At 35.5% G+C, this 26,841-nt stretch overlaps 1 protein-coding gene across 6 annotated transcripts in view; it reads right to left on the bottom strand.

Annotated features, from left to right (window-relative positions):
* Positions 1-26,841, bottom strand: part of PDE1A (phosphodiesterase 1A) — a 316,130-nt gene that overhangs the window by 218,303 nt on the left and 70,986 nt on the right. The window contains exon 1 of one of the 6 annotated variants that reach the window (XM_033112657.1): positions 17,008-17,477. The exons of the other annotated variants lie outside the window; for them this stretch is intronic. Within the exon in view, the coding sequence (XP_032968548.1) occupies positions 17,008-17,060 (53 nt within the window). The 5' untranslated portion in view covers positions 17,061-17,477. Of the gene's footprint in view, positions 1-17,007; positions 17,478-26,841 lie in introns of those variants that run through there. 6 annotated transcript variants of the gene reach the window in all.

Below are 26,841 nucleotides of genomic sequence, written 5' to 3'. Positions count from 1 at the left end.
TATGTACATCGATGAACCTCCGGTCTTCTTATCTCATTTAACTGCAGTAGTCAGAATCATTAAAATTACACGTTATATGGTCTATCAGTGAAAATACTAAAATAAATTAAATGATGCTTCTTCCTTCATAATAGAGATTTTTAAATTAGATCATTAAATAGCCAAATCACAATCAAAAGAATAATAATTCTCCTTGCAGAGTTCAAAATAACAACTGCGTTTTTCTGCTTTCTTCTAGCTCCAAAATATTGCCTAATGAATGGTTTCCAAATGTATACTTTCTAAGAATAAATCTGTGAAAAAATTCAAAATTTTATAATGAACATTCAACTAATCCACCATTTGAAAATGCACCCACAGTTTGAAACTATGGATAAACATAGATTATAGTTTATTTTAAAGAAAGCTGTATCTTGATATGAATTGCTCCTAACTATGACAGTAATGATTAGCCACCTAGATATTAATGTGAGAGCATCATCTCTCTAATGAACATGTAAGAATTACAGGGCAATTAATACATGGCTGTGTAATAGAATCATAGAACTGGGCTCCATTTCTCAAACTCTATTCCAGGAGGATAGTATAATCACTTTCATTAACAATGCTGAATAATAAAACTTGCAGGATATGTGGATAAACATGAAGCATTTAAAAAATAAATGTACAGACAGCAACTTCTAATTGTCTTCTACATTTATTATTTCTCTGATAGGTTTCCATTGACAGGGCACACAAGAGAGCTATTGTTCATTCCTTTCATGGTTACCCAAACCACACTAAAGCGATTTACCAAGCATATCCCTTTCAAAGTTGCTCTAGCACCACCATCCAGTTTTCCCTGAAGTTTCATCTGCAGTCAATTAATATGGAATGTTTGAGTATCTTCCCCCAAACAGAAGCTCCTCTAGCTTTTTCCCCTAACCTTTGATCAAAGTATAATACTCACAGTGAAAATTATACAAATCACACATGTTAGCTTGATGAATTTTTGCAATTTAAATACATTCACACGACCAGAAACCAGATAAAAAAAAAAAATGCTGCCAACACCCAGAAACCCCCTCACGCACCCTTCACAGGATTCCAAAGGTAACCACTTTCATGACTTTCAATACCTATATTAGTTTTTCCTGTTCCTGAGCCTTAAATAAATGGAATCATACAGCATGTACTCTTTTGTGCCTAGCTACTTTCATCCAATATTGTCTTTGTGATATTTGCTCATATTGTTGCATGTATTTGTGGTTTGTTCTTTCTCATCGCTTTGTAGTATTCCATACAATTTATTTATCCCTTCAACTGTTGATGGGTTTTTGATGTGTTTTTGTTTGCTTGTTTTAGGTTATTATCAATAGTGCTTCTAAGAACATCTTATACAGGTCTTTGATGAGTATATGGTATGTCTGCACTTTTCTTGGGTATACACCTAGGAGTGCAATTTCTGGGCACGTATATGTTGGGTTTTAGTAGTTTCTGCAAACGGTTTTCCAAAATTGTTACTGTGTGTTTATTTTCAGTCCCACCAACCATGTATGAGGGCTTTGTTTCCTCTAAATCAGTATATTCTCGACTGGGCATAATTTTATAACCCAAGGAATATTTGTCAGTGCCTGCAAACGTATTGGGTTATCACAACTGGGGAGATGTTACTACCATCCCCGGGCAGAAACCAGGGATGCTGCTCAACATCCTACACTGCACAAGACACGTCCTTGCAACAAAGAATTATTTGGTCCAAAATGTCCATAGTGTCGAGGCTGTGAAACCGCGCTCTAAACCCTCGCTAGCCCTGTGTAGATTTTGGTTTTTGCATTTAGTCATTCCAGAAAACACACAATTGCATTGCATTGTGGTTTCAATTTGCATTGTCTGACAACTAAATATAGTCATTTTAAAGTCTGAGACGTGGTCCTTAGGTGGCAATCCAATTCAAGTTCCCAAGATAACTCCTCCAAACTCCCACCTTAAATAGCCCCCTTTATTCATTCAATCTTTTACCCTGAGCATAGGCTCTGGAATCAAGTAGACCTGGCTTTAATTCCAAACTCTTCTACCTAGGCAAGTTATTTAAACTCACTGAACTTCAGTTTATCTGTAATATGGGGATACTAATGCCCATATTCCAGTATTACTCTTACAGTTAGATATGATATAGGTAAGATCCCTGGTACACGGTGGATTCTCAATAGGTATTGTAACCATAGGCTAAAAATGTAAGAAATGCAAAGAAATCAGGCTAGAAAGAGCATGGGATTGAGAGTTAAGACATGTGTTCTCGTCCTGATTCTGCCATTAACTAACTTTGAGAATTTGGTCAAAACATTTAATGTCTTAAAGATTTTCATGTACTCATCTATAAAAAAAGGAGAGTTGCACTAGATACAAGGTTTTTCCATCATGGTTGTTCTGTAATTCTATAAACATAAACAAAGCCTCAGCCATCAATACATTCATAAAAAGGGAAGATAGAATATGTACTAAACAGCAAATAATCATACCAACAACTGTCAAATATGCTCAGAAATACAGAGCTAGAAAAAAAAAAGTGTTACTATTATACTATTAAAGCCCAAGAGAAGAGAAGCTTATTTTTGGTGGTAGAATCAGGGAATGCTTCACGAAGACAGTAGCATTTAAATTAGAACTTGATGCATGGACAAGGACAGAGAGTAAGTTCAGAGAGAAGATGAAGGGAAGCGTTGATGCAAAGAAAACAGAGTGGACACAGGCTCAGGAAGACCAGCATAAGGCAGGTCCTAGGGAACAATGAGTCACCCAGAGTTACTATAGCATAGGATTTGTGAAAGGAAACAGGAGATAACATAAATGGAGAGTAGGTATAAAGTATTTGGGATGCCAAAAGAGTCCAGACTTCACTTGGTTAAAAATGCAGGTTTATTGCAAATTACGGAAGAAGGGAGTGACATAAACATGACAAAGTGCTAAACACTAATCCGATAACTCTAGAAACAAGAAACTGAGGGAGGGGGGCTTGGAGATTAGAAGATCAATTAGAAAAATGTCATAAAATTTTACATGAGAGAGAAAAAGGTTTGAAGTGAAAAGGCACAAAGAGGAGGTAAATAAGCAATTTTCTAAGGATACAACTAAAAGGACTTGATATTTATTTTGTTATGAAAGACAAGTAGAGAGGCATCAAAAATAACAAATTTTAAGTCTAAATGACAAGCGGGGTAGAAGTACAGGGAAACATTGCATGCTGTCTCAATAAACCATCAACAAAGCGGGTCAAAGCAGCTAGGCTGGGTTGTTCATCTAAGAAATATTTCTTAAACAACAGTTTACTGGAGACTTTGATGTTTATAGATATTCAACACAAAGAGGGTTCCACTGTCAATTTATATCATTATCTTGCTCTAAAATATTTACATTTAACATAAACATAAGGTTCTGGGAAACCATGGCAGGGTATGTGTGTGTGTATGTGTATGCGTATGTGTCACTATTAAATATTATGGGACACTAGTGTTGCAAGGGACTAAGTTTAGAAACATGCACACATGCGCCTGAATTTACTTTTACTGAGTAAGTATGTATTATAATAAATCTCTTTGCGATAGTTGAGTATTAGGTATTAGAGGGTCATCCAGGTGAGCATGTCTAAAAGATAGAAATAAATGTAAATTGTCATTCATGATAAAATTGATATTTGCAAAAGTAAATGTAGGAGTCACCTAACAGAGAAGATAGTTAGGTTATGACTAGAGGTGTTTATGCAAGGGACGGGAGAAGTTAATGAGAGGTTATGGAAGCGGCAGATAATCTGCACTTTATTGAAAACTGGAAAGAAGAAAGATTGAATTGTGACTTGATAGAGCAGAAAAATAAAGGAAAAATTATTTTAGAATCAGCCTCTTCAAGTTACTCAATAAGTTATAGAGATAATATCTAAGTATTCTAGTCTGGGACAAGTCTTAAATATAGAATCCCAAACACTTTCCTTGGCATCCCAATTTTTAAGGAAAATCTAGAATCAATATTCCACCTGGAAGTCCTAAGGCCATTGTCGGCTCAAAATTAAAATCAGAAACCTGATGTGGCCTTAAGTATCTTAATGGTTATGTCAATCAGTGTGTTAGCCTGAGGAGTTCTACCTACAACTATAAACATTATAGGAAGAACATTATAGTTGTAGGTAGAACTCCTCAGGATAGCACACTAATTGACGTAACCATTAGTTTTCTGAGTATATAATAAATTGTTCTCACATAGGAAATGCTAGATATTTTAGTGTCTGGCAGGAGAGATAAAAAAAAAAAAAGAACCTAAAGTGAGAGGGAGTGACAATCATATTTCTCTCTAGACATCTATAAGAGATGCAAATTAAAAACTAGATGCAAGCGAGTGTCCTTCACCAATGCAAGGTTGACATCGCCTCCATTAAATGGATGAGTGAGGCTAAACTGCCAACTGGGCTAATAGAGAGAAAGGGAAACAATGTGTTGTTGGTAGGTAGGAAGAAGGATAAAGCAGAACATATCATCCAGACTACACACACGGATCCAAATTTTCAATTTCAGCTCAACTTCCAGATTGAGTTTGTCTGACGGTTGGTATACAGCATTAATAAGAATGTTTATATCAAGTTCAGATCAATGGGCATTTGGCACAGCTGTTTAGCTCCTCAGATGTAGTTAGAAGTGTTTTTCATTTTGTAAATAAGCAAGTATCAAGAAGTAATGGATCTACTCTAGAAATGGAATGTATTTTAAACCAATTGTGTCTTTACCACCCTGTACCACAAAAATTATATATCCATTACTAAAGATTTTATAAATATTTGATTCTTAAGAGAGACACGATAACCTTGTAAGGTCATTATATTGTTTGCCAAATAAAACGTGGGATTTATTTTGCCTCTAAAAATAGATTCTTAGCATGTTATTTCAGGGGGAAAAAATCACAATAAAGTAAAATGTTTTTAAAAAATGTAACATGGGTTTTATGGCACTTAAGAATAGTCTGGAGTACATTAGAATGAAACATCATCAAAACAGTAAATTTCAAACATTCTGAGTATTAGGAAATTTACAGAAAGCAAAGCTTAATAAAAGATTAATGGATTGGCTACTGTCAAATTATATTTTAATCATTTCTATTAATGAAATCATAATGAAATCTAGTTCTAGTCTTGCACAACCTAGAAACAACGTCCTTCTACAAGGATGGTAACAACAAATATTTGCTGTTTAGAAATACATTCAAAGCAACTGCCTGAACTTTATCTTTCTTTTCCTTCCTCCAGGAGACAATATTTTATATCCTAAAATTCCTAGTCAATACATCATGTATGTGACAGGTCAAATGTATGGAGTCATTACAGTGAGTCATATGATCCAGAAAACACATGATAATTTACCTTTGCTCATTTTTTTCCCTTGTCCCACCCCTAGAAGAGAAAATTTTGCATGGATATCATGACTATTACATAATTCTGAGTAGCTAAAAAATATTGTTAAGGTGAGTCAAATCACTTCGTTGGCTATTCAGAATGGTCTGTACCTCAAGGAAGGATACCATGCCAGGTCTGGCACAGTTGTCAAGGTCTCCAAACATTAGCTGTTATGAAGATGCAATCTGTAATGGCAAGCCACACTTAATCCATTTGTTCTTAATGTAAGTACTCGTCAACGTTTCTTCCTGTGACTTACTTTGACCCCTTGAGTTTTCATTTCTTCACCTATGAAATGGGAATCTATACAGTTTCCTTTCTACTTCATAATAATATTGTGTAAACAAATATAATAGTATAATAGAAGTAATTTTTTTTCAAAACCCTAGATATGGGATTCTACACAAGCATAAACCATCATTATTCAAAATGGTATTACTTGCAGATTTTGAACGGTCTGCTTCCCATTATAAGTCTGAATTTAAGGGCAATGCTTTAAAAAAATATATGTTCAGGAAGAAATGAGGAAAAATGCACATGACCCGGGTAAAATGCTGCCAAACTTGTGTGTACAGTGGTACCTGGGTGTGATAATCCACAGACAACTCCCATCTGTTATTTCTTAATTTACCTCAGCTGTTTCAATAATGTGACACTGCTATCGTTTCTGTCTTTCAAAATATGTCTTTTTTCTTTTTTTAAACTCACACCATTACAGTTATGTAATAGAACATTAGCAATTCTCTCTACTAAGCAACTTTGTTTGCCAAGCTTCTCTAAGAGTAGATGAAAAATGTCAACTATGGAGAAATTTCATGGGGTCAGACTATCTTCCAGATGAACAAGAAAAGAAAGAAAAAAGGCTAACTGAAGCAAAGTGAATTTCAGAAAACTAAAGGAGACATATTTTGGGAAAATGTAGAGGAACAAAAATGTGTACACCTTAGAACACTAATTTCTGGAGATACTGATAAGCATTATGTAGATGTAGAATATGTATGGGGAAATATTGGAGTAAACAAACTGAAGTTTTAGCTATAAAAATTATAATATGCCCTAATCTCTAAGAGGAGAGTGAGTATGACAGGCAGTGTTTCTCAAACTTATTTAATGCTTTTGTTCGGAGTATCTCAGGGGAATGATGTACCATGATGAAATAAACAGTATTTTGGAAACACTGAGCTCAGGAGTTTGGTTTATCAGATTTGCCCGTTTTAAAAACAGACCAGATGGGTGACAGCACATATTCACCAAATAAATGCAGTGTGGCCCTTGACTCAGTAGCCCTAACCAACCTTTCAGCCACATATTCCTCCACATGCAGAAGTTCAGCTCTGTGTGGGCCAATCAAGAATTCTCGCTATTCCCCAGAGTCTCCCAAACACGTCATGCACTTCTGTATTCCCAAGCTTTTGCTCATGCTTTACCATCTCCTAATGTCCTTTCCTTCTTCTTCCACATGCCTATCAAAATCCTACATACCCGTCAATGTTCACCCTCAACTGTTTCGCCCATTTGTCACTGTACTTCACATAAGCTGTTCTTTACGGCAATAACTCTCAAACTTGGCTGTACAATTAGAAACATCTAGAGAATTTTTTAAAAACACTGACTTCTGAGTCTCGCCCAGTGATTTTTATATAATAGGTCTGAAATACAATCCCTGCATTGAAATTTTTAAAAATTCCCCAGTGATTGCAAGACACAGCTAATACTGACAATCATTGCTTAAGGGTTCATGGCAGTTTGTCGCTATACTTCATAAATCTACATCCTAAAAAAAGGCGTTTAAAATTTTTTAGAAGAGAAACTTAACCTGCTTCATATTCATAGGTCCCCTGTACACATAAACATTTTTGAATGAAAAAAAAAATTGGCTTATATTTCTAATGATTATGCTAATCTTATTAAAATGTTTCCCAAATTACTCCTTTCTTCCATTCCTATTGTATGTAAATTACATTACGAAGGGAAGTGGCTCCCAAATCTAGCTATGACTCAGTATAAACTGGGGAGTATGCAGAAATACATCAAACCTTTTCACTCCCAGACCTACTAAAGCAGAATATCTGAGGTTAAGTCTTCAGAAGCTTGTTTTGTTTTTGTTTTGTAAGCTGCAATTCTAATGTCAATAGCAAACAGAGTCATTTTGTGAATCACTGATTTAAAAGAGAAATTATGTAGTTGTGGCTTTTATGAAAACATTTACTCGTTATAGTGGTATTTGGGAGGGTTCAATAACAGAAAACACTATCTATCATAAACCTATCATGTTAAAAATGAATAATTTTTGAAAGATAATCGTAAAGAGAATACACATGGAGGAGACTCAAATATGATTTTGATGCGAAAGGAAGCATTATTTTATTTTACTATTTACCAGGCCTCCTTTCCATGTCACAGTTTTAAAAGAATTGGAATTGAATTGCCCTAAATTATATAATTAATTATATTCAGTTAAAATAATTAGTTTTCTCAAGTCTATTAGCATGACACTTGGTAAACATCAATTCTTCAAAAGGAACTAGGAAAATGTGAGAAATCATTATGGGTGCAATAGCTTATGTTTTAGACAATTAGGTAAAACTTTTTTAACTATTAACTTTTTAAAACTTTTGTAACCAGGAATCTCAGGCATGCTGTAAGCCTGGAGTCAGGTGAGCCACATTTGACCCACCAGCCACATGAAGGGCAACTGAGCTTCACTATTCTGTTAATATATTTTTTTGTTCCTATCCTTACTTGTCACTCAGATAGCTTTAACAACATGACATGAACATTCAAACTATGTGCTGTCTCTTTAATGACTGAATGAATTAGGGATGAACTAAAGTAAAGAAGAATGAGAAAAAGCCTAAGAGCTTTCAGAGAGTATGAACCCAATTGTATATGCTTCCTGTCAGTAATGCCCTCCCACACTGACCCTGAACTTGGCCATCTGACTTTTTGATTTTTTTTTCTTTTTTCATTTTAATATTTTTCAATAATAGTTGACATTCAAATTATATTAGTTTCAGGTGTATGGAATAGTGGTTAGGCATTTATATAACTTACAAAGTGATCCTCCCGATAAGTCAAGTACCCACCTGGCTTCATACATAGTTATTATGTACAATATTATTGACTATATTCCCTACGCTGTACTTTACATCACCTTGACTATTTTGTAACCATGGGAGACAGTGGCATCTTGACTCATTCAGACTCAATCAGAGCCTTGAAAAAGTGAGATTCTGCTTCCTCTCAGCGATTCCTGCTATTACTGTGAGAACATGATCAGGCTAGAGAGATATGAGAGACACATATCAGGGAAGAAACCCGAGTCGTGTAACCAAGGTCTTCCTAGACCAGCCAGCACTCAGCAAACCCACAATCTCGCCACAGATGCATGAGAAAGCCCATTGAGATGAATCAGGTTTGGCACAGATACAGAATCACTCAGCTGATCTGTAGACTCATGTTGTTTTAAGCCAATATGTTTTAGGGAGATTTATAAACAACAATGGATGATACAATTATCTTGAGTGTTTGAAAGGCTGTTTTGTGAGAGAGCTTGGATTCTTCTCTTCCAGTTCCACTAAAAGAGAAAAATATATTGATCGGAAGACAGATTTCCACTTAAGAAAGTACTTTCTAACAATCACCAGTTGTTCAAAGGTGGGATGGGCTACAGACATTGAATTTCCTGATTCTGGAATAATTCAGTTTGAAGCTAACATTAGTGCATTATATTCATTCAACAATTATGTATTTCTTCATCTATTCTTTTACTGCTATAAAATTATGCACAGATGAACAGTATAAATATGTTGTAGAGTATATTGGTTTTCTTATTCTTTAACTAGTATTACAAATAAAAACCAAGTACCCATTCCTCTAGTAATCCTCTTGGATGGAGCTGCCAGAATTTTCAGTCAAGATTTAATGGACATCATGCACCCTGAAAATGGAGAGTGACCACTATGTGGACCTAAGTAAGCAAACTATTCATGCTATCATTCATTCACTTCAAGGATCACCAGCTAGCAGTCTGCAGCTAGATTTTGTTTAGTCTCTCAGTATTTTTAAAAATGTGAAACTAAATGTTCTTTTTTTCTCCATCAAGGATAGTTCCCAACACTTCCAATATCTCACACATTTACAATACTGACCTGGTTCTTTTAAGTATTTAAGTTTGAAGAATACACAAATACATACTTATAACACTCATTCTACCAAAACTTATGGAAAATACAAACATGAATTCTATATTTATTTTAGCCTCAGGAATCTTACAGTTTTGTAGGAGTTGTCCCTCTTCCTCAATAGAATGAAGTAACTTGTACAGTAAAAGAGAAGCAGATAAAATGGGATCTCAGAGTGAGAAACAACTGGTTGTAGCTGGACTAAGTAGCAAATGCTTAATTAGTGGGCATAGAAATTAGCAAGAGTCTCTTTTTTCTATTTTATGTTGCTTCACAAAGACATCACCACTGGAATAGCTATAAGCATTTGGAATCTTCATTAGAGGAGATATCTAACAAATAGATGGCCCCAGATTGTCACATGCCCCTACTTTCATCCAAATTTTAATTTAATAATTTAAAAGTGACTTGACTTAATGGGATTTTCCTTTCTTTCCTCAATTAGGACTCAAAAATTGTCACATTGTATATTAAAGATACAGCTCTACTGCATTTCATTGTCAGTAGTCTTCAATTTGTTACAAACTCTTTGATCCTTAAAAATGTCATTAAATATCAATGTTTTTAAAGCTAAAGCGATGATTTTCATTAAAAAGCCCATGACTTTCAATGCCTATAAATAATTGGTGAATAAATATATAATTAATATTAATATACTTATTTTCACTCGATAAACAATTCTTCTAAAAGTAACATTCTAAGTTCCTGAATGCTGGAGTCACCAAAACACTAAAAATGGACACCAACTTGACTCCGAATTAATGCTTCTCCATAACAAAAAATATGGCTTTAATGGAGCAGGCTTAAGATGTTATGAAGATAACAAATCTGGAAGCTTTATCATCTGTTCCTTCAAATGCACTGACTTGCCCCATGCACTTCCAGCAGCTCCAATTCAGGAAATGTTGGGTTTTTCTCAATTAGCGCTCATTTCCAAGTGGCCTTAATCAAATACATAAATAAACTAAAGCTTTCCCATGAGAACTATCAAAATTATGTCATATCCAGTCACAGAACTGAAGAGACTGGGTTTATAAATACTACAGACTTCTTTAACCTTATTCCATCTCCACAAACATAAAGGTCATCTTTAGTCTTATTAATATTAATTTTCATTGCTTTTCACCTAAACAGTATATGTAACAGGCTGATTATTCCAAATATAAAAATTTCCAGATGGTACAAAACCATTAAACCATCCACTAGATCATCTTACCTGCATAATCTTGACTTTCTTCACTTTGAACATTACAAATCTTTGAAAAGCCATTTCTAAATCATACCAGTCAATGTCCAAGATCAATGCAAATATCACTAAGTTTCCCTAGCTTACAAAACAAAATTTGAGTAGCTACTGAGTTAGAGACACTTTCCCATGTTTTAATCCATTCCCCGTTCCTGGTTCCATACCCAAAATTATAAATTTGGATTTACTACTTCCTCACGGAGTTACTCTGAAGATTATATGCACAGAACCTGACTAAAAATACGCTAAGATTTTGATGAAGGGCAGCTCTTAGTTTTTAATATTAATACCTATTGCTGCCGCTGCTGCTACTGCTGTTGATGATAAGTTTTTTGGAAATAATTTAAATTTGTGTTGACTATGGGTGAAATAATACCATCAGGAGTAAATTATTTACTGCCTGACTTTAAAATGTATATCAAATTAAAGTTTATCTGTGAGAAACACTTAAAAATTAGAGCTGCTTTTACCACAACTCAAAAGAAAAGTCACAGTAATTTCTGATAATTACTATCACGTTAAACATTACCATATGCTTTACATTCACATGTGTTTGTTGTTTTGATTTGATCTTTGTAATGTTTTTTAAAGATCAATTTGTGATTGTCCCTTGCCTTATAAGCCAGATAATGAATGACCTTTGACCAACAGAAATAACATCCTGAGCCAGATAACAAAAAGATTAAACTTTAATAAACATGTTTGTTATAAAATACATATTTCTTCTAATTAGCATTGTGTCTGACAATGTCATAAACTCTAAATTCCTTTCACTGTATTTATTTTCCAGATGTATTTTTCACTTTCATAGCAATGAGGGATAACTTAAATATAATTGGTTTTTTTAATCAATTGTCACTTACATAAAAATCATCATTTATATTTTCTTTAAAGAAAACCTGAAACTAAATGTCCAGTATGTAACTATGTAACCATTTCAGGTAAATTCATTTTCTTTTCTCTCTCTCTTTTTAATAAATGAATTCACAATCACACTTGTCTTAGAGCCCAAAACTAGTAAAATATTTTCATAATTACAGAATGGTATTAGAGTTCAGATTTGATTTTTATAGACCTTTGTCCTGAGTAATTCACTGCATAAAAAAGAAAAAATATTTATTATATTCTTTATCAGCTCATACTTAATTTTTCCTATATAATTACTTTTCCCTCGGAGGACTCTGTATGAAATACATTTCTGCCTAAAGTATACATTTTTGGAGAGAGAAAGGTGTTAAAAAGAGGCTTAAGTAAAGGAATATCATAAATACTTAAATATTTATAAGACAAAAATATCAATGTCCAATAATGTATTATAATTCTTTAAATTTTGAAGTGGCTTTACATTTTATATTACTTGTCTACATTTTTTATTGTTGCCCAAATACTGAAAAAATGTCTGAAACATCTGAATAACCAAATACTATCTGGACACCTTGCCTAGAAAATTACTATTAGGTTGGTGCAAAAATAATTTCAATTACTTTGCACCAACCTAATATAAGTTGGCAAAGTCAGTCAGGTGTACCACCTTATTAATGTATAAAAATCAGAAATGCAGTGTAGCCCTTGCATATGAGAAACTTCTGGTTTAGCTTTGACACTGATGTTAACATACTGAGCTTCATCGCAGGAATAAATAAAAATGATTACACTCCAAAAGGTGTATGATTTTAAATATGTCACCGATATTTTATGACATTCCTCTATAAAGCAGAGATTCCCAATCTCAAAACCCGAATTCATAAACAGCGATAGGTTACTGATCATCCCTATGAGGCCCACAAACAAAATTAGGATCTGCCTTTCTTTTTCCTAGGCTTTCATATTCCATCCTACTGCTTTCTGCATCTCTATGTGAAGAGACTATGCCTGCCAAAAACACACTCAGAATTCCTCTGCTAACAGATACTTGTAAAAATAAAACTTTTGCAAAGGCATAAGGAGAAGAAAGAGCACATTCTAAATGCAGTGAAGGTCTCCACAGGATTTTCATTAGTCTTGGGCCCTGGCAGCCATTTGACTTGCACTGTAATGTCTCGGATCCCGGATGCCATAGACCAGTCTGCAAGTCTAAGGCTGATGAAGAACTACGAGTATTTGCATGATTTCATTTATGGCTTTTCAGTGCTATTTCTAATGGAAAGTCACCACAAAAATAACTTAGCCACTTTTGAACCCAGGAGAGGTTCAAAAGGCTGTTGGTTCCAAAGAACACTAAATAAGGCTTAACACGTAAGGGAAGTTTCAATTTATTTTTTAAATTCACTTTTTCCTACCGACTTCTAGAAAGAATTTGAAGAAATGGAAAATGATGCATATATAATAGAATTTGATAAAAATAAAATATCAACTCAAGTAGGAGGAGATAATTATAAAAACCCAGACTTAAGCTTTTCACGGCACTGAAATTCAGGTAAGAGGTATTTCTACCAATGCAATTTTACTAGGAAAAACAGATTATTTTTGGTATCAAAGTGTAACGTTGAAGTTTCCCATGGGACGTTAGAAAGTTCACTAAGCAACATGAGCATGCGATAATGGAAAGTGTCTTCAGCAACTGTTTTACAGAAATTACATAAAGTACTTCATTTGACTTGTGCTGCAAATTGTTGAACCTATTAATATAAAGAGATAAATTATGATTACCAGAAATAAAACTCTGTGGTAATACAGAAAAAGGGGTTTTTCAAAGTCTAAAGGAATGTGTCCATGGGAAGCCTCTAATATCCAGCCTCTAACATCATGGGTTTTAAGGATCTATATAATTTTATTTTCTAAGTGTTGAGGAGGAAACACAGAGTTATTGATGGAAAATACATTAATATACATTTTGTGATAGTGGTTCTCTTCCTGAAAAATTATAAAACCTAAACTGTTTCTCTTCAATAAAAGGAGAATCATTTTTTCTCTATACAATTCTGAGCTGCAAGAACGTCTGCAGGCAGAACCACGAAGTGTATTTGAGATGCACTATTCCATATGCTCAGGGCTGAATGGCCCTATTGATCCCAAAGTTCCACACGAGATGCATGAAAGAGATCATAAAAACTCCTGACTTGACTATAAAGGAAGCTTGCCTTTGTTCCTTGACTCACAGACCTGGTGGGAAAATACAAACCTAAAATTTCTACAAAAAACTTTTAAAACACAGATTTGGTAACCTAAGTGGTGAAATGATTCGGGAATCACCATTATAGGAGATGCCAACATTCTTAGAGGCAAACGTCTAAAAAACACGTTAAGATTCCTTCTCGTCTTCCCAGTATCTTACCTAGATACAGAATTTCAACGTGCACCATCTAGTCTAAAACCTCTCAACTAATTTTTAACACTTGATGAATGACTTTCAGTGTCTGAAAGTTTGGGAAATTATGCTAATGAAAAACTGATGTTTAGTCTCAAATTAAATTTTTAAAAATCTTGTTCTTAACTCTCTCAATTCACTTATGTGTCAGAATTAATCATCACTGAAATGTCTCTTCCATTACAATTTCCCAGGATGTTGTTACCTCCTTTTTGGCACCCATCATCTGACTGTGCCACAGTTATCCAGGTATATACCAGGTGAAATATCATGTGAGGGCAAATATGGTTTGTTTTTCATTATCATGTCTGATCTCCCCACTTCTGTAGCCCAGATTCTGGACACTTATAGTCAATCAGTGAAGGCCAGGTGAATTGAATTACAGCTGTGGGTTCAACTGCAAGAGAAATTTGCCTGTATATAGAAATATGTCAGATTTTTCAAAAGAAAAATGCCTAGACTTATCTCTCTTAATGATTGAAATTTAAATGAATTATTTATAAACAACCAAGATATTATTATCACAAAATTTCTGTTAAACTTGTAACTAGCACCTATAAAACATTCTAGTACAAATTTGCTTAACAAGTGGATTAAGAACCAGTGTGCAAAGTCCCTAGGAAATGGGGTACAAGCACGTACATACTGAGAAGGAAAGGCCTGGTACCTTTCCTTCTCTCACCAGAAAGGCAGTCCTGAGAAAGATGTCTCGGTGTGAGACGCTGGACAGTCCAGGGACAGTCCAAGGGGACAAGGGATCTGGAAGAGGAGAGTGAGAAAGAAAATGAAGTGGGGCCTGGGATAAGGGCCAAAGATGCCAACAAGCTTAAATCACTTCCCAACTTGCCCCAGAGAACAACTAGCTATCAGAAAAGAAAGCCCACACTGTATTTTACTAAAGAACAGCCCAAAACATTCTCTGAGGAATGGCCTGGTCATTAAAATCCTTTAGGAAATTCTCCATCTCTCTTTGTCCTCATCACAATCATATCCAGATCAAAGCAAAGCCAGCTGTCAACACGCAAGTTGACCAATCAATCCTGAGCCCACATCTGGCCTTAACCAGTTTGCAGTCAGGAACCAGTTCTACACTTGCTCAAAACAATGGCCTGGGTAAAAGCATGCCCTCTTTGGTAGCTATGTTTTCTCTTCTAGGTCACCAGGATAATGAAGCAATCTTTTGAATTTACCAAATTGTTTTCTAAATATCTGGGCAAAGAACCTCAGCTTCCACAAAGGATCTGTTCTTTATATATTAAAAACAAAGCAAAACAGAAAAAACAGCAGCACCGTTGAGTTGCAATTCCCTGTGAGTGGCACCTACAGTAAGCACAGAATTCATGGGGAGCTAATAAGGATTTGGCCTACACCAGTGGTGAAGGACAACCTGCCTCATCATAACAGCTCTCCACTAGGGGAATACACTCAAGATGTTCCCTAAGAGGGTCTGACTTTGTCCAAGACAAACTTGCGTTCCTCAACTTCTACAGGTGCTCTCCATGGGTGGTGCCTCAGTGCAGTGGACTTTGGAAACATCTGTGCAACTGTCATGTCTTTTTGAACTCACACATGTACTTGGGAGGAAGTAGAAATTAATAGCCTAGGACTGGGACAACTTTTCAGGAAATATGGCAGATGGATACATATTCTAGGGATCATTTTAGATTTTCAGTATTTACTGCCATCAATGCATAAAATTTATAAACGTATATTTAAGTAGACACATATTATGATATTAAATCCACATGTGTACATTTAAATATTATTTCTCAAACCTTCAAGAAAAGGTTGCAGATTGGAGCTAGAATTTTGTTTTAAGCACTACTAAAGTATATTGCTGCTATTAATAATACTGTAATAATGCTTCATCAACACATAAAAATGGCCACATTTTAAATAATTATAGTCCTTGAGGTGCACTCTTATTCATTATATAGCAACAACAGGATGCTAGGAATTCCATCTGTAAATTTCTATTATCCTGTAGTTTATTCCAGATCAAAGACCGTGACTGCAACTTGACTTTAACATTTAGTATTGTTAACATGTAGTATCTCTGATATGTTTAGGATATTATTTGGGGGAAGCACAAAACTGGTATATAATTAACTTCTTTGTTTAATCTTCTGTTTTAAGAGGCAGAAATTGTTTATGTTCATTTTCTAGCTACTTTAAAATTCCTACTTCCCAATTCGGAATTCTAAAGTACATAATAGGTAAAGAATCAAGAGTTAAAGAGTCAGTGAAGAAATTGCTGTCCCTCCTCACAAAACAAAACCTTAGCTTAATCCATTATACTGTATCAACCTCTTTCCTAGCCATAGATTCCACCACAGTGCAAAATTTCTCCGACTGCCCTATTGTTTCCTTAACGGCTGTACAAATACTCCTGAACTAGCTGTACAATGTACACTCTAGTACAGTAGCTATCAAGTTCACATTTGTATCCCCACACATTACTGCAAAACGGTGCAGTATTTGCAGCACTAAAACACCATCTTTGAGTGCAATCAGTTGAAAGAACCAAACACAAAATTCCCCATTTAGAGGGCTGAGCAGTTATTGGAAATAGCAAGGGATTGCCTTATGTTTCAAAAGTTTTTCCTATGCTATGTCATTCACATGCTTGAATAGCTAATATGTCTCTAAAATATATTTTGAGGAGTTGATAAAGAGCTTGTGCATAGAGTTTCAGAAAATAAAATAACTCCTTCGGTATGCATGAAGTTAAACTTTAGGCACATTCTTTATTGCTTTGCTGTAACTCAGTGCCAGAATTCCCAAGTTAAGGATGAAGGAGAAAAATTATTTTTCCTGATAGCCCTGGAGCCATCTGGGATGTAACATTACTTACCTAAAGATGGGTCTTTGGAGATGTTTCTTCCTGATTGTGACATGGTCATCCATTTAAAGGTGAAGATTTAACTTCTTCCTGGAAACCACTCCAGAAATCCAGGGAGGGAATGTGGAAGCTTATCCTGATCTATTGTGCTGCAAGGAGCCCAAAAGAAAAAAGTAGTTTCCTCTTTCTCTTTTTGGGTGCTGGGAGAAAACTTCCCTGCTCTCTGCCAGCTGAGCAGTGAGTCCATAGAGGCCACATAAGACAGGCACGTTGGGGCACTCCCCCACAGAGCAGGGTGTGCAAAAACTACCAAGAGTCACGTTGACATGGGCAAGAGAAGTGCACCGGACCCTCGGAAACAGAACAAAACAAACAGAAAATTTCCTGCCCCAGTGGCACTCAGGTAGGGGCTCCCTAAGTTATTGCAGCCATGAGAGCACTCCTTCCACATGCTGGTCAAGCTCGGAAAAGCTAAGTCCCTCCCTGTCTTTAAAACAGCCTGTTCTGAAGCTCAACTTTTTTTCTTCAAAATAAAAGTTGTACAGCTGGTTCAGCAGTCCCATGTGAGTACCCTCTGAAAGTTTATTCTGTTAAAATAAGAACTGTACACAAATTAATGAAGAAAGAAGGGCTCAGGCTGTGTGACTGGCTCCGCTTCAAGAGATTATAATTATTTTACAATCTTGCTTTTCCTCACACAAGAATGAAGTATGGACAGGACTCATCATTTTTGGCATTCATAACCTAATAGCCTACACTTGGCTGAAGTCAAAGATGCCATTTCAACTGATAGAAGCCCATGTGACGCTGACCAGAGCCACAAAAGTTAAAAAAACAAAAATTGCTCAATTCTATCAGTGACACTGTACTCAGATGTCACTTCCCAAATGTGGCTTTCCAACTAAGAGGGGACACTGCAAAAAAAAGATATGGAAACAGACATACACACATACACACATACACACACACACAAACACACACACACTCACACACTTTTTTTTAAAGTCCCCCAAATTCCCTGGGAACCTGAGTTTTTATATTATATGATCAAATTTGAAATTACAAAAATAGAAAGAAAAGTAGATATAAGAGAGAAGTTGTGAATAGCTGAAAATAAATGACATTAAAAATTGTTTTATTTGGAAGACTTGGACTCACACTGCAGGATCTCTTGTTCTAGTTATAGAAAAGGCGAATTGTCATATTTTAATATGACTTATTTTGGAGACATTCCTGTATTTGAATCACTAACAAAATTCCTACTCAATCAATACCGTCATGAGATTCCAGGCCAGAGGTTTGGTATGTAATAAAATAAACCATCTCTAAGCATGATTATAATGTTTTAAAAATATACATGTAATAAAAAGGGAGGGAACCTAAGAAATACACATGCCTTTAGTTGATCATCCATTACAATAAAAATCACGTGTCGTGATCTCTATGGTCACAGTCTATAGTTCTTAGCACTCTCCAAATACTTCCACTGGAGCAGCAACGATGTTTTATTTTCCTCCAGGAAGAAAAACAAAAGAGAAGAAAATTACAAAGAAATCACTGATTATATTGAGCAGCTCTAATTCACACTTTTTTTTTTCATTTTCTTCTAATGGAATTAGTCTGAGAGATCATTGAACTAATAATAAAATAAATGGGTTCTAGTTTTAGTTCTATCACGAACATGCTGGGCCATTGTGGGAAAATTTCTTGACCTCTCTGAGCCCCAGTTTCCTTGCTTGTAAAACGAAGTTATAATATTAATTGAATTCTAAGTTCCTCTCCAGCTTTTGTGGTACTATGGTGCTATTTCTAAATATGATTAGTCTGCTTCTTGCAAAGGGACTAGCATAAAAGCTATGATACCTGATATTCCAAAAAGAACACATTTATTAAAGAAAGTTATAAAAAAATGAGGAAATTAGAAATGAGGAAGATAATTTTATGTATCTTTATGTAGATATTATATATTTATACAATGATGTTTAAATCAATGTTCCTTTCACCATAAATAAGCATCCAGTCATAGACTGACATGTGTATGATACTGATATTAAATCTGGAGACCATCTAACATGCAAACAAATATGCAGACCTTTGGGGTAGATGCTTTATTATAACCATATGCTTTGGCTTATTTTGTATAGGAAGGTACATAACTACTGACATTTGCTCGGGTCTTCTGGAAGGATTTCTGCATTTATGGATGGCATTCAATTTCTGTACTCAAGGTTTATTTATATTACTATTAATTTAACATAAATATCCCCGAGGGACTACTCAGGAGAATAATAAGCCCATCAACTTTTAAAAATTAACTTTCATTTTTGTGTACTTTTAAATTAGAAAAGTGAGATGATTTCTTCATTATCATGACAGAAGGAACTCAACACAAATACTAACGAACATCTAGGCCAGATACAGCTCAAATGACAAGAAAGTATACAATCCACCTTGAGGCTTGATGGCTTTATTACCAACACAGAATCTGAAAATTGTTACATTAATTACAGGAAATCCATGACATCTTTGATTGCATTAGATTATGGGTTTTTTGCTCTTTTTTTTGTCTTTCCTTTTTCTTACACTTTTAAATTGTTTTTATTTTTCAATTACAGTTGACATTTGATGTCATTTTACAATGCTCTTCAGTTTTTAAGGTAGAGCGTTTAGATTCCCATTTACATCAAGCACTGGATTTAAATCTAATCTTAGAACCTTAAAGAGCTATGAGAAAATACCAGCAAGTTAAATATTCATTTCACATAAAGCAAAAAATCTGTATTTCTTAGATGTTTTCATTAGCTTTTTCTGAAAGAGCATTTAAATTTAATATAGGCAAGAAAAGTTTGTCATATTAACTTATTCAACTTTACATTAGTATTCAATAAAATGGACGAGCCTGACTATTGTTCCTTAAATTACAAAACTATATTCCTTAAATTAATACAACTCTACTGTGTAAAACACTAACATTTAGGTATTAAAAATCAGGCCAACTCTCTCCTATAAAATAATTTATTATAAATAGCTTTATCCTGGGGGTAAGGGTCAGAAATGGTGTTTATATTTTTCCAGTTATGATCAATTCTCTTTCAGTATGACTTGGCCTAACATTTTCACCCCCCACTCCTGCTTTTGTGTCCTCTCTCTCTCTCTCTCTCTCTCTCTCTCTCTCTCTCACACACACACACCCCCCACACCACACCACACCACACCCCACAGACATTTTCCCACTCAGCACTGGTAGAGACTGCATAATACATGCTCAATAAATATTTTTAAAATTAATTTGTTAAAATGATCAGCTGAAACACACCAACGTATCCATCATAACTAACTCATTTTGTGTGACCAAAATCATGGATCAACCCACATGACTTTGCCAACCAAGTGGATACTAAATGTGTCATGGTATTTTTGTGTTTAGCACCTTGGAAAACAGGTAAGCTTTACTTTTTCTTGTTTTGTTTTTGTTTTGTTTTTTCCATTGCAATAGTCTGTTCTCTGGCTCTGTTTGCAATATAGAAGTGCCCAAAAGCATGCAATTGTAGAAAAATCATGTAATATCATGCCAGCCCAGGAACTGGAGAATGAATGTATCTACAAGTTATCACTTCACCACATAAGTCTAGTCAAAAATAAGTCTGAGATAAAGTATATGTTCTTTTTTTTCTAACATAAATAATTAAATACAATGTCACAAGTTATATATTTAAGTGACTTTTAAATTAAGTGGAGAAATGGGAAGAAAACAAGAAAGGATCTGATGGCATTTTAGGTTTTATCATTATGTACATATAATTTTAATTTTTTTGAAAACGTGATTCTTTCACGCTTGCCTCCCCACCTTTCACCAAAGTTAGGACTAGCCCATTGTATGATTCGAATATCCCCTACACTTAAAGTCTAGTTCAGCAGTTCTCAATCTTTCTTTTTTTTTTTTGACATATTACACATAAAAGATGAAATGTGCATGTGATACTCTCCCAAAAGGTTCTTAAATCTTGATAAAACAAACAAAGTTAAATGCAGGCACTGCCACAATTTTTATTTGACATAGCTATAAAAATTCCATCAGTAATATGAATCGCCACTTAATCAACTCTTCCATGAGATAAATGGCAGGGTGTGAACTATTTCTGATGGGCTGACTAATCATAACTCTGTCCCTTTATCACTTGGAGAAAAACTATTGTGTATAAGTGGGTGAGAGTGGCATCACTTCAAAGATAACTTACATCTGATGTATCCTTTCAAGGTAAGTCATTTACAATCTTCAGCATTTTCACCATTATAAGCCTCAATGGCCTGTTTGTGGGCCTCATATTCTTATATGGCCCCTGTATGTATGAAATTAGTTTTTTCTCCTGTTAATCTGTCTTATGTTATTATTAGACCAGCCAAAGATCCTGGAAGGGTAGAAGGAAAGAATTCCCCCACCTACACTATTCCATCATCTTCTTGTATATTCTTTTTCTAAAAACTCAGACATAGCTGGTAAATGTTCAGTCTTTCATATTTTCTCTAACCCACTGTTTTTCTTCAAGGAGGCATCTGAGTTTATAGGGAGGTGGGCTTCTAAGACTCTGTAGTGGCCGGAAAGGGGTGGCCTCAAACCCAAACCTTCTCTCCTTTGTTTTTTTTTGGGGGGGGTCTCTGAAACAATGTCCCTCGTCTATCAGGTCGCTGACTCCCTGCAGACATCTTCTGCTGAGACTTGTGCCTGGTGTGTCCAGCTGGCTCAGTTTGGGAACGGTGATCATCCCCTTTTGATTGAGCCCAGGTTCAGCCTTCACTGGTGCTGCAGGACCCTCTAAGTCTCAGTCACATCCGTCATCTAAATCTCCGCCAATGCTCTTAACCCTTTGGCTTCTGTATAGGATCCCCTAACCCCCTGCCATGGGCACGGCAGGCTCATGACAGATATACTGGCCCCATCTCAGCTGACTTCTGAATTCCCCACTTGGCAAGCAGGATTTCCTGAGCCCGCCATCTCACACAGGAACTGAACAAGGCTTGGGATGGGCCACACCATACCACCATTTTTATTCTGTTGTAGCTAACTCACTAAGTCGCTGGAAAAAATCATCTGCTTAAGCTTTTACTTTCAACTAAACATGCATGCTTCTCCTACCCTGGATTTCAGCTCAGACGTAAGAAGTCAAAATACCTGTGTCTTCTTTCTTTTTCCCATAAAACTCCTTCTGTCTGGATCCCCTTTTCTGTACTTCACCAGGGCAGAAGAAGTATGCTTTCTCATCTAATGTGGCAGAAATCTCTTAGTGTATCGCCTGGGTTCCTTTGTCTACAGTTTATAATAAACTCAATATTCACATCTATGAGCCGGGATCATGTATTCTAGGTAGAGCTTTAGAGAATTTGGGAAACCCTTTCTGATGTGAACAAAGCCTGGCCTTCAGGCTTTGTTCAAAAGTTCCATTTATGTATTACAAAGCTGGTCTTCTCATTTGATTTTTACTTCAACTGTAATAACATTAATACCGCTCTCCACCCTGTAAAAAAGCAATGAATGCCTCTGGCTGATCAGGAGAAGGTAAGATCATATGTATCAAAACAGAAGAGAGAAAAAGCATATTATTCCCATTATTTTATGAAGCTTTCTTACACATTCATTTCCGTGGGTGCACAGTGATAAACTATACTGCAGTATTAACACTGCCTGACCTGGCCCTCATCTACCTATACCCCCATCTCAAAACCCTGTTTGGCTCGTTCCTCACTAGCCATGCTGACATTTTTTTCCTCATACACTCCATACTCTTTCCTGCCTCTTCTTCACATACTGTTCCTCTAGTCTAAAACACATCTTCCTTCTGCCCATTGCTCAGATTTCAGCTGCAGTTTCACCTCCTCAGAGAGGTGACTCCCTCTGACAACTCATCTGAATTTTCTATAACTAGAACACTATCTTTGTTTCCCTTGGAACATATATCATAATCTGTGTGTGTCATAATATGTGTAATTATTTGTTTAAAAATTCATCTGTTCAGTGAACGAATAAACCCATTTTGCCAAATGCGATAACTGAGGAAAAAGCCAGAACATCTAACTGTTCCTGATGATGTCAAAAATAAACTTAGTCAAATTATACCAAAAAATATAATTTTTCCTTATATGTATGTCTGTAAGAACCTAAAAATAGACTTTCACTAATCTCTTGCAATGCTTCAAAATATTTTCTGATCCTTACATTATGTGTTTCATCTTGAAATATTTGCCATTACATTTCTTCAAATCAGTAATGCTACATGTCTGAGAATAAATACAATGGGAATATTGAAATTGACAGTGCAGACTGAGAATCACTGAGGAATGGTTCCCCATTTGACCAAAATCCTTTTCTACCTTACAGGCAAAAAGCAGGTTCTACCCAGTTAATAGTTCTACACTACATTTTCTTGACTTATGAGTCAGACTCAAAGTTTACTGGCCACTCACTCTGTGACAAACTATACCAGAATTGTTATTTTCTTATATTAATTCATAAGGAAGACCGGGTTTATATCTTCAAGTGGCAAGGAAAAACTGTTCCCTAAATTGAGTATCTTGTCAGCCAGGGTATAGAGCTGAGCCCTTTCTACTTCACAAAGTAGGAGACATTTCTCTTTGTCATTGAAGTATAGAAACAGGTCAGTTAAAACTTTGATTGGCTCCAGTTAACACCCATACATGTTCTGACAGCCTTTGGTGCTAGCAACAACTTCCTTTGAATGAGTGTGCATTCTGTGAAAACATCATCAACAACAACAAAGGAAGTCACTTTAAAACAGATTCTCCTATCCAAACACACATAGCTCAGTGTGTAAATTGAGAAATACATAAATTTACTACCTATAAGAGGAAGTGACTTTTGCACAGTGGGCAGTTAAATAAACATTACTAAAAGAGACCTCCTTAATATAAAATTCCCTTTGAATCAGAGGACAAAAAAAAAAAAAAGGTTGGACAGGGGCTTGAAGGATGAACAGATATTCACTAAGCAGGCTAAGAGGAAGGGTAAGCAGTGTTCTCAGGCCTGTGCACCAGAAAAACAACACATGATTTGGAGGGCACACTGGCTGAAGCAGTGTGCTGTGGTTCCTGCCAAGTTAGCTGCAGTTACACAGGCTCACACCATCACACAAGAACAGGGTTGTAGCTAAGAAAACAATCAATATGATATCACAATTTAAAAGAATGTGATTCAGAGGTTTCCATTACTACCAAAACATGCTCCAATCTTCTAATCCACAATTCTTTAGTCAGTGGAAAGTTGTCCAAAGGTAGTTAGCTGCATACTGAGATGCATTCAGTTCTCGGCAGCTTTGAAATCCGTCACTAAAATCATTAACTTAGCTTCAGTACTGAGTCATCCTTACCAGCCTTCCTCCATATTTTAAGCTTGGTTTTAACATGACTCTAATTCAATTACTAGTCGTTGTTGTTGGTTTTGTCTGTCTTAAGCTTCCAGTAATGCCTATGAATAAATGTGCAGAACTACCACCAAGAATGAATTGAATCAATTGTCAGTAAATGGAAATTCCTAAATGCTAACCTATTGACTCTCCAAGCTTTTAGAATTAGACAGCACAGAGATAATCATGACTCATACCGACTTTGAATAGAGCAGCCACTCAGTTTGCCAAGCTTTTAATAGTATGTATGGTAGGTTCCATGTAAATAACTCAAACGTATAGAAATAGGTTACTACTCCTGTTAGCTTTCTAAAACAAAAAGACTTATTAGCAGAGATAAATACAGACCACATATATTTGTACACTCACATCTATTCACCTCTCAAAAAATTCATTTCAGCTTCAGCTTTTCTTTCTCCTTCTACTGATTTTTCCCCATTCCATATCCATTGAAATGATCTATACTTGCCAATCTTCATCTCTTGAGTCACTATCTTATTTTTCATATCAATACATCATCCTAGCAATTGTTCAATGACATGCTATAGTTACCATAATTTATTTGTACATTCATTTAATTAAACTCTAAATTCCAGCAGGATTTAGTCTGGTCAGTGAACTTTTCCCAAGTCCAACACTAGACACATTTATCTATTGCACCATCTGATGCAAGGACTGACAGAATATTGGAAATGAAGTCTATGTTAGAAATTTGGTATTTTTTATTTTTAACATTATGAACCTTCATCCTACTCTATGGTCCTAGAAAATGGCAATCTTCTCTCATCTGCTCTTTTGCTCCCTGCCCAGCAGAAAGTGTTGGAGCAAGAGAGTTGACATGTGTTTATCAATCATTTACTATGTATTAGGCGCAATATTTTATATTCCAGTTAATTCTACATAACACACCTAAAATATCAATTCTCTTACCTTCAAGTCACACTTGAGGAAACTACTAGAGTTGAGAAATGTTATATCATTTGCCAAAGTCTGTACATCTTGTATGTTATGGTAAAAGGATTGAATCCTGTTCTACCTGATGCGACCACCTTTGTTCTTACTAACACTGATGATCATATTCTTAGTTTCAATAGTAGCCTTAAGAAAAGTTATTTTGGCTGACTGTATCTTTAAAAATATAATTCTCTGATCACTTGAATTAGGTTAAATCTTAGCCACGATTCAGACTGATTTCAGAGACACGTTCGTTTGGTTTGGGCCATTCTTACAGAATAAGCCTCACACATTCATGGATCAGTGAACCAAAACAAGAAAAGAAAAACAGAAGAAAAGCAGAAGACTAAATATGGAGGTTTTAAAGTTTACCATTTGTTTGCTGTATGATCTTTTTGGCTGTTGTTTATTTTTTATTAGTTTCAGGTGTACAAAGCAATGTAATAGTTAGACATTTAACCCCTCATAAAGTGGACATCATCTTTACCCAACAAAAGTGGATAAACAAAATTTTTGGTTAAACATCACTGAAAAACCTCAGAAAATAAATTAACTCAGAGCAAATAATATAAATGAAGCTATGGTTCTATCTCCAATACACAGAATGGTTTCTGCACTGCTGCAGGTGTGTGGTTGTATGATAATTCTCTCTTTAAAATCATGCCCACAGAAACCCATATCATAAAAATTTAATTAATTAAAACTCTCTACCCTATTTCAAAATCACATCATGAGATACTTCACCTTCACAAAAAGGCTGGATGAACTCCATTCATAGACTTGTGAAGCTCAGAGTTGTCTATGAGATTACCTAGCCCCAATATTCTACTACAACGATAATATTTACGTCTGCCATTTACTGAGCATGTACTATTTGCTAGGCAGAGCTGAGTACCTATTACACTGAATTCTCCTGACAAAACTTTGGATAGGAACTGTATCCCATTTTAGAGAGCAGCTAATAATGCACAAGTGGGCCTGACAAAGCAAGGATTTGAGCCCAAGTCCTCCACTGCCCATGCATTTACATACAAGTACCCTCCCATATGTAAGGTTACCTAATATGATTCACTTCGATTCCCTTTCTCTGTTCCTCACAATCATTTTGTATTTTGATCTTCACTCTCCTTTGCTCCTGTTCATAAACAATTTTCTTTTCCAGTGATGAGCTCCAAACATCATTACTAATGAGTCTAACCTTCGTAATTTTGTGGAGATTCTGAACTCACTTCCCTCAATTATTCTGCAAACACAGAACATTGCTGCTGTTTTGAATGTACACATTGTTTTACAAGAGGAATTCATAGACAACTATTTTTTGACCTTCAGGTAATAAGTTATTTGTTATAAATAGAATTATAGACTCCAGGAACTTGAAGGGACCTTCAAGATCAAGTCAGTTACCCTTCCCACCATTGTAGAATTCCTTTCGCTTTCCCTCTCACTCCCAAGCGCCCCTGATCTGGAGGAAGTGAAT

The sequence above is a fragment of the Rhinolophus ferrumequinum genome, chromosome 8 (assembly GCF_004115265.2).
Source record: "Rhinolophus ferrumequinum isolate MPI-CBG mRhiFer1 chromosome 8, mRhiFer1_v1.p, whole genome shotgun sequence".
NCBI classification, from domain to species: domain Eukaryota; kingdom Metazoa; phylum Chordata; class Mammalia; order Chiroptera; family Rhinolophidae; genus Rhinolophus; species Rhinolophus ferrumequinum.
Note: the sequence above shows the minus strand (reverse complement) of the source record. Positions and strands in the feature narration are given on the sequence as shown.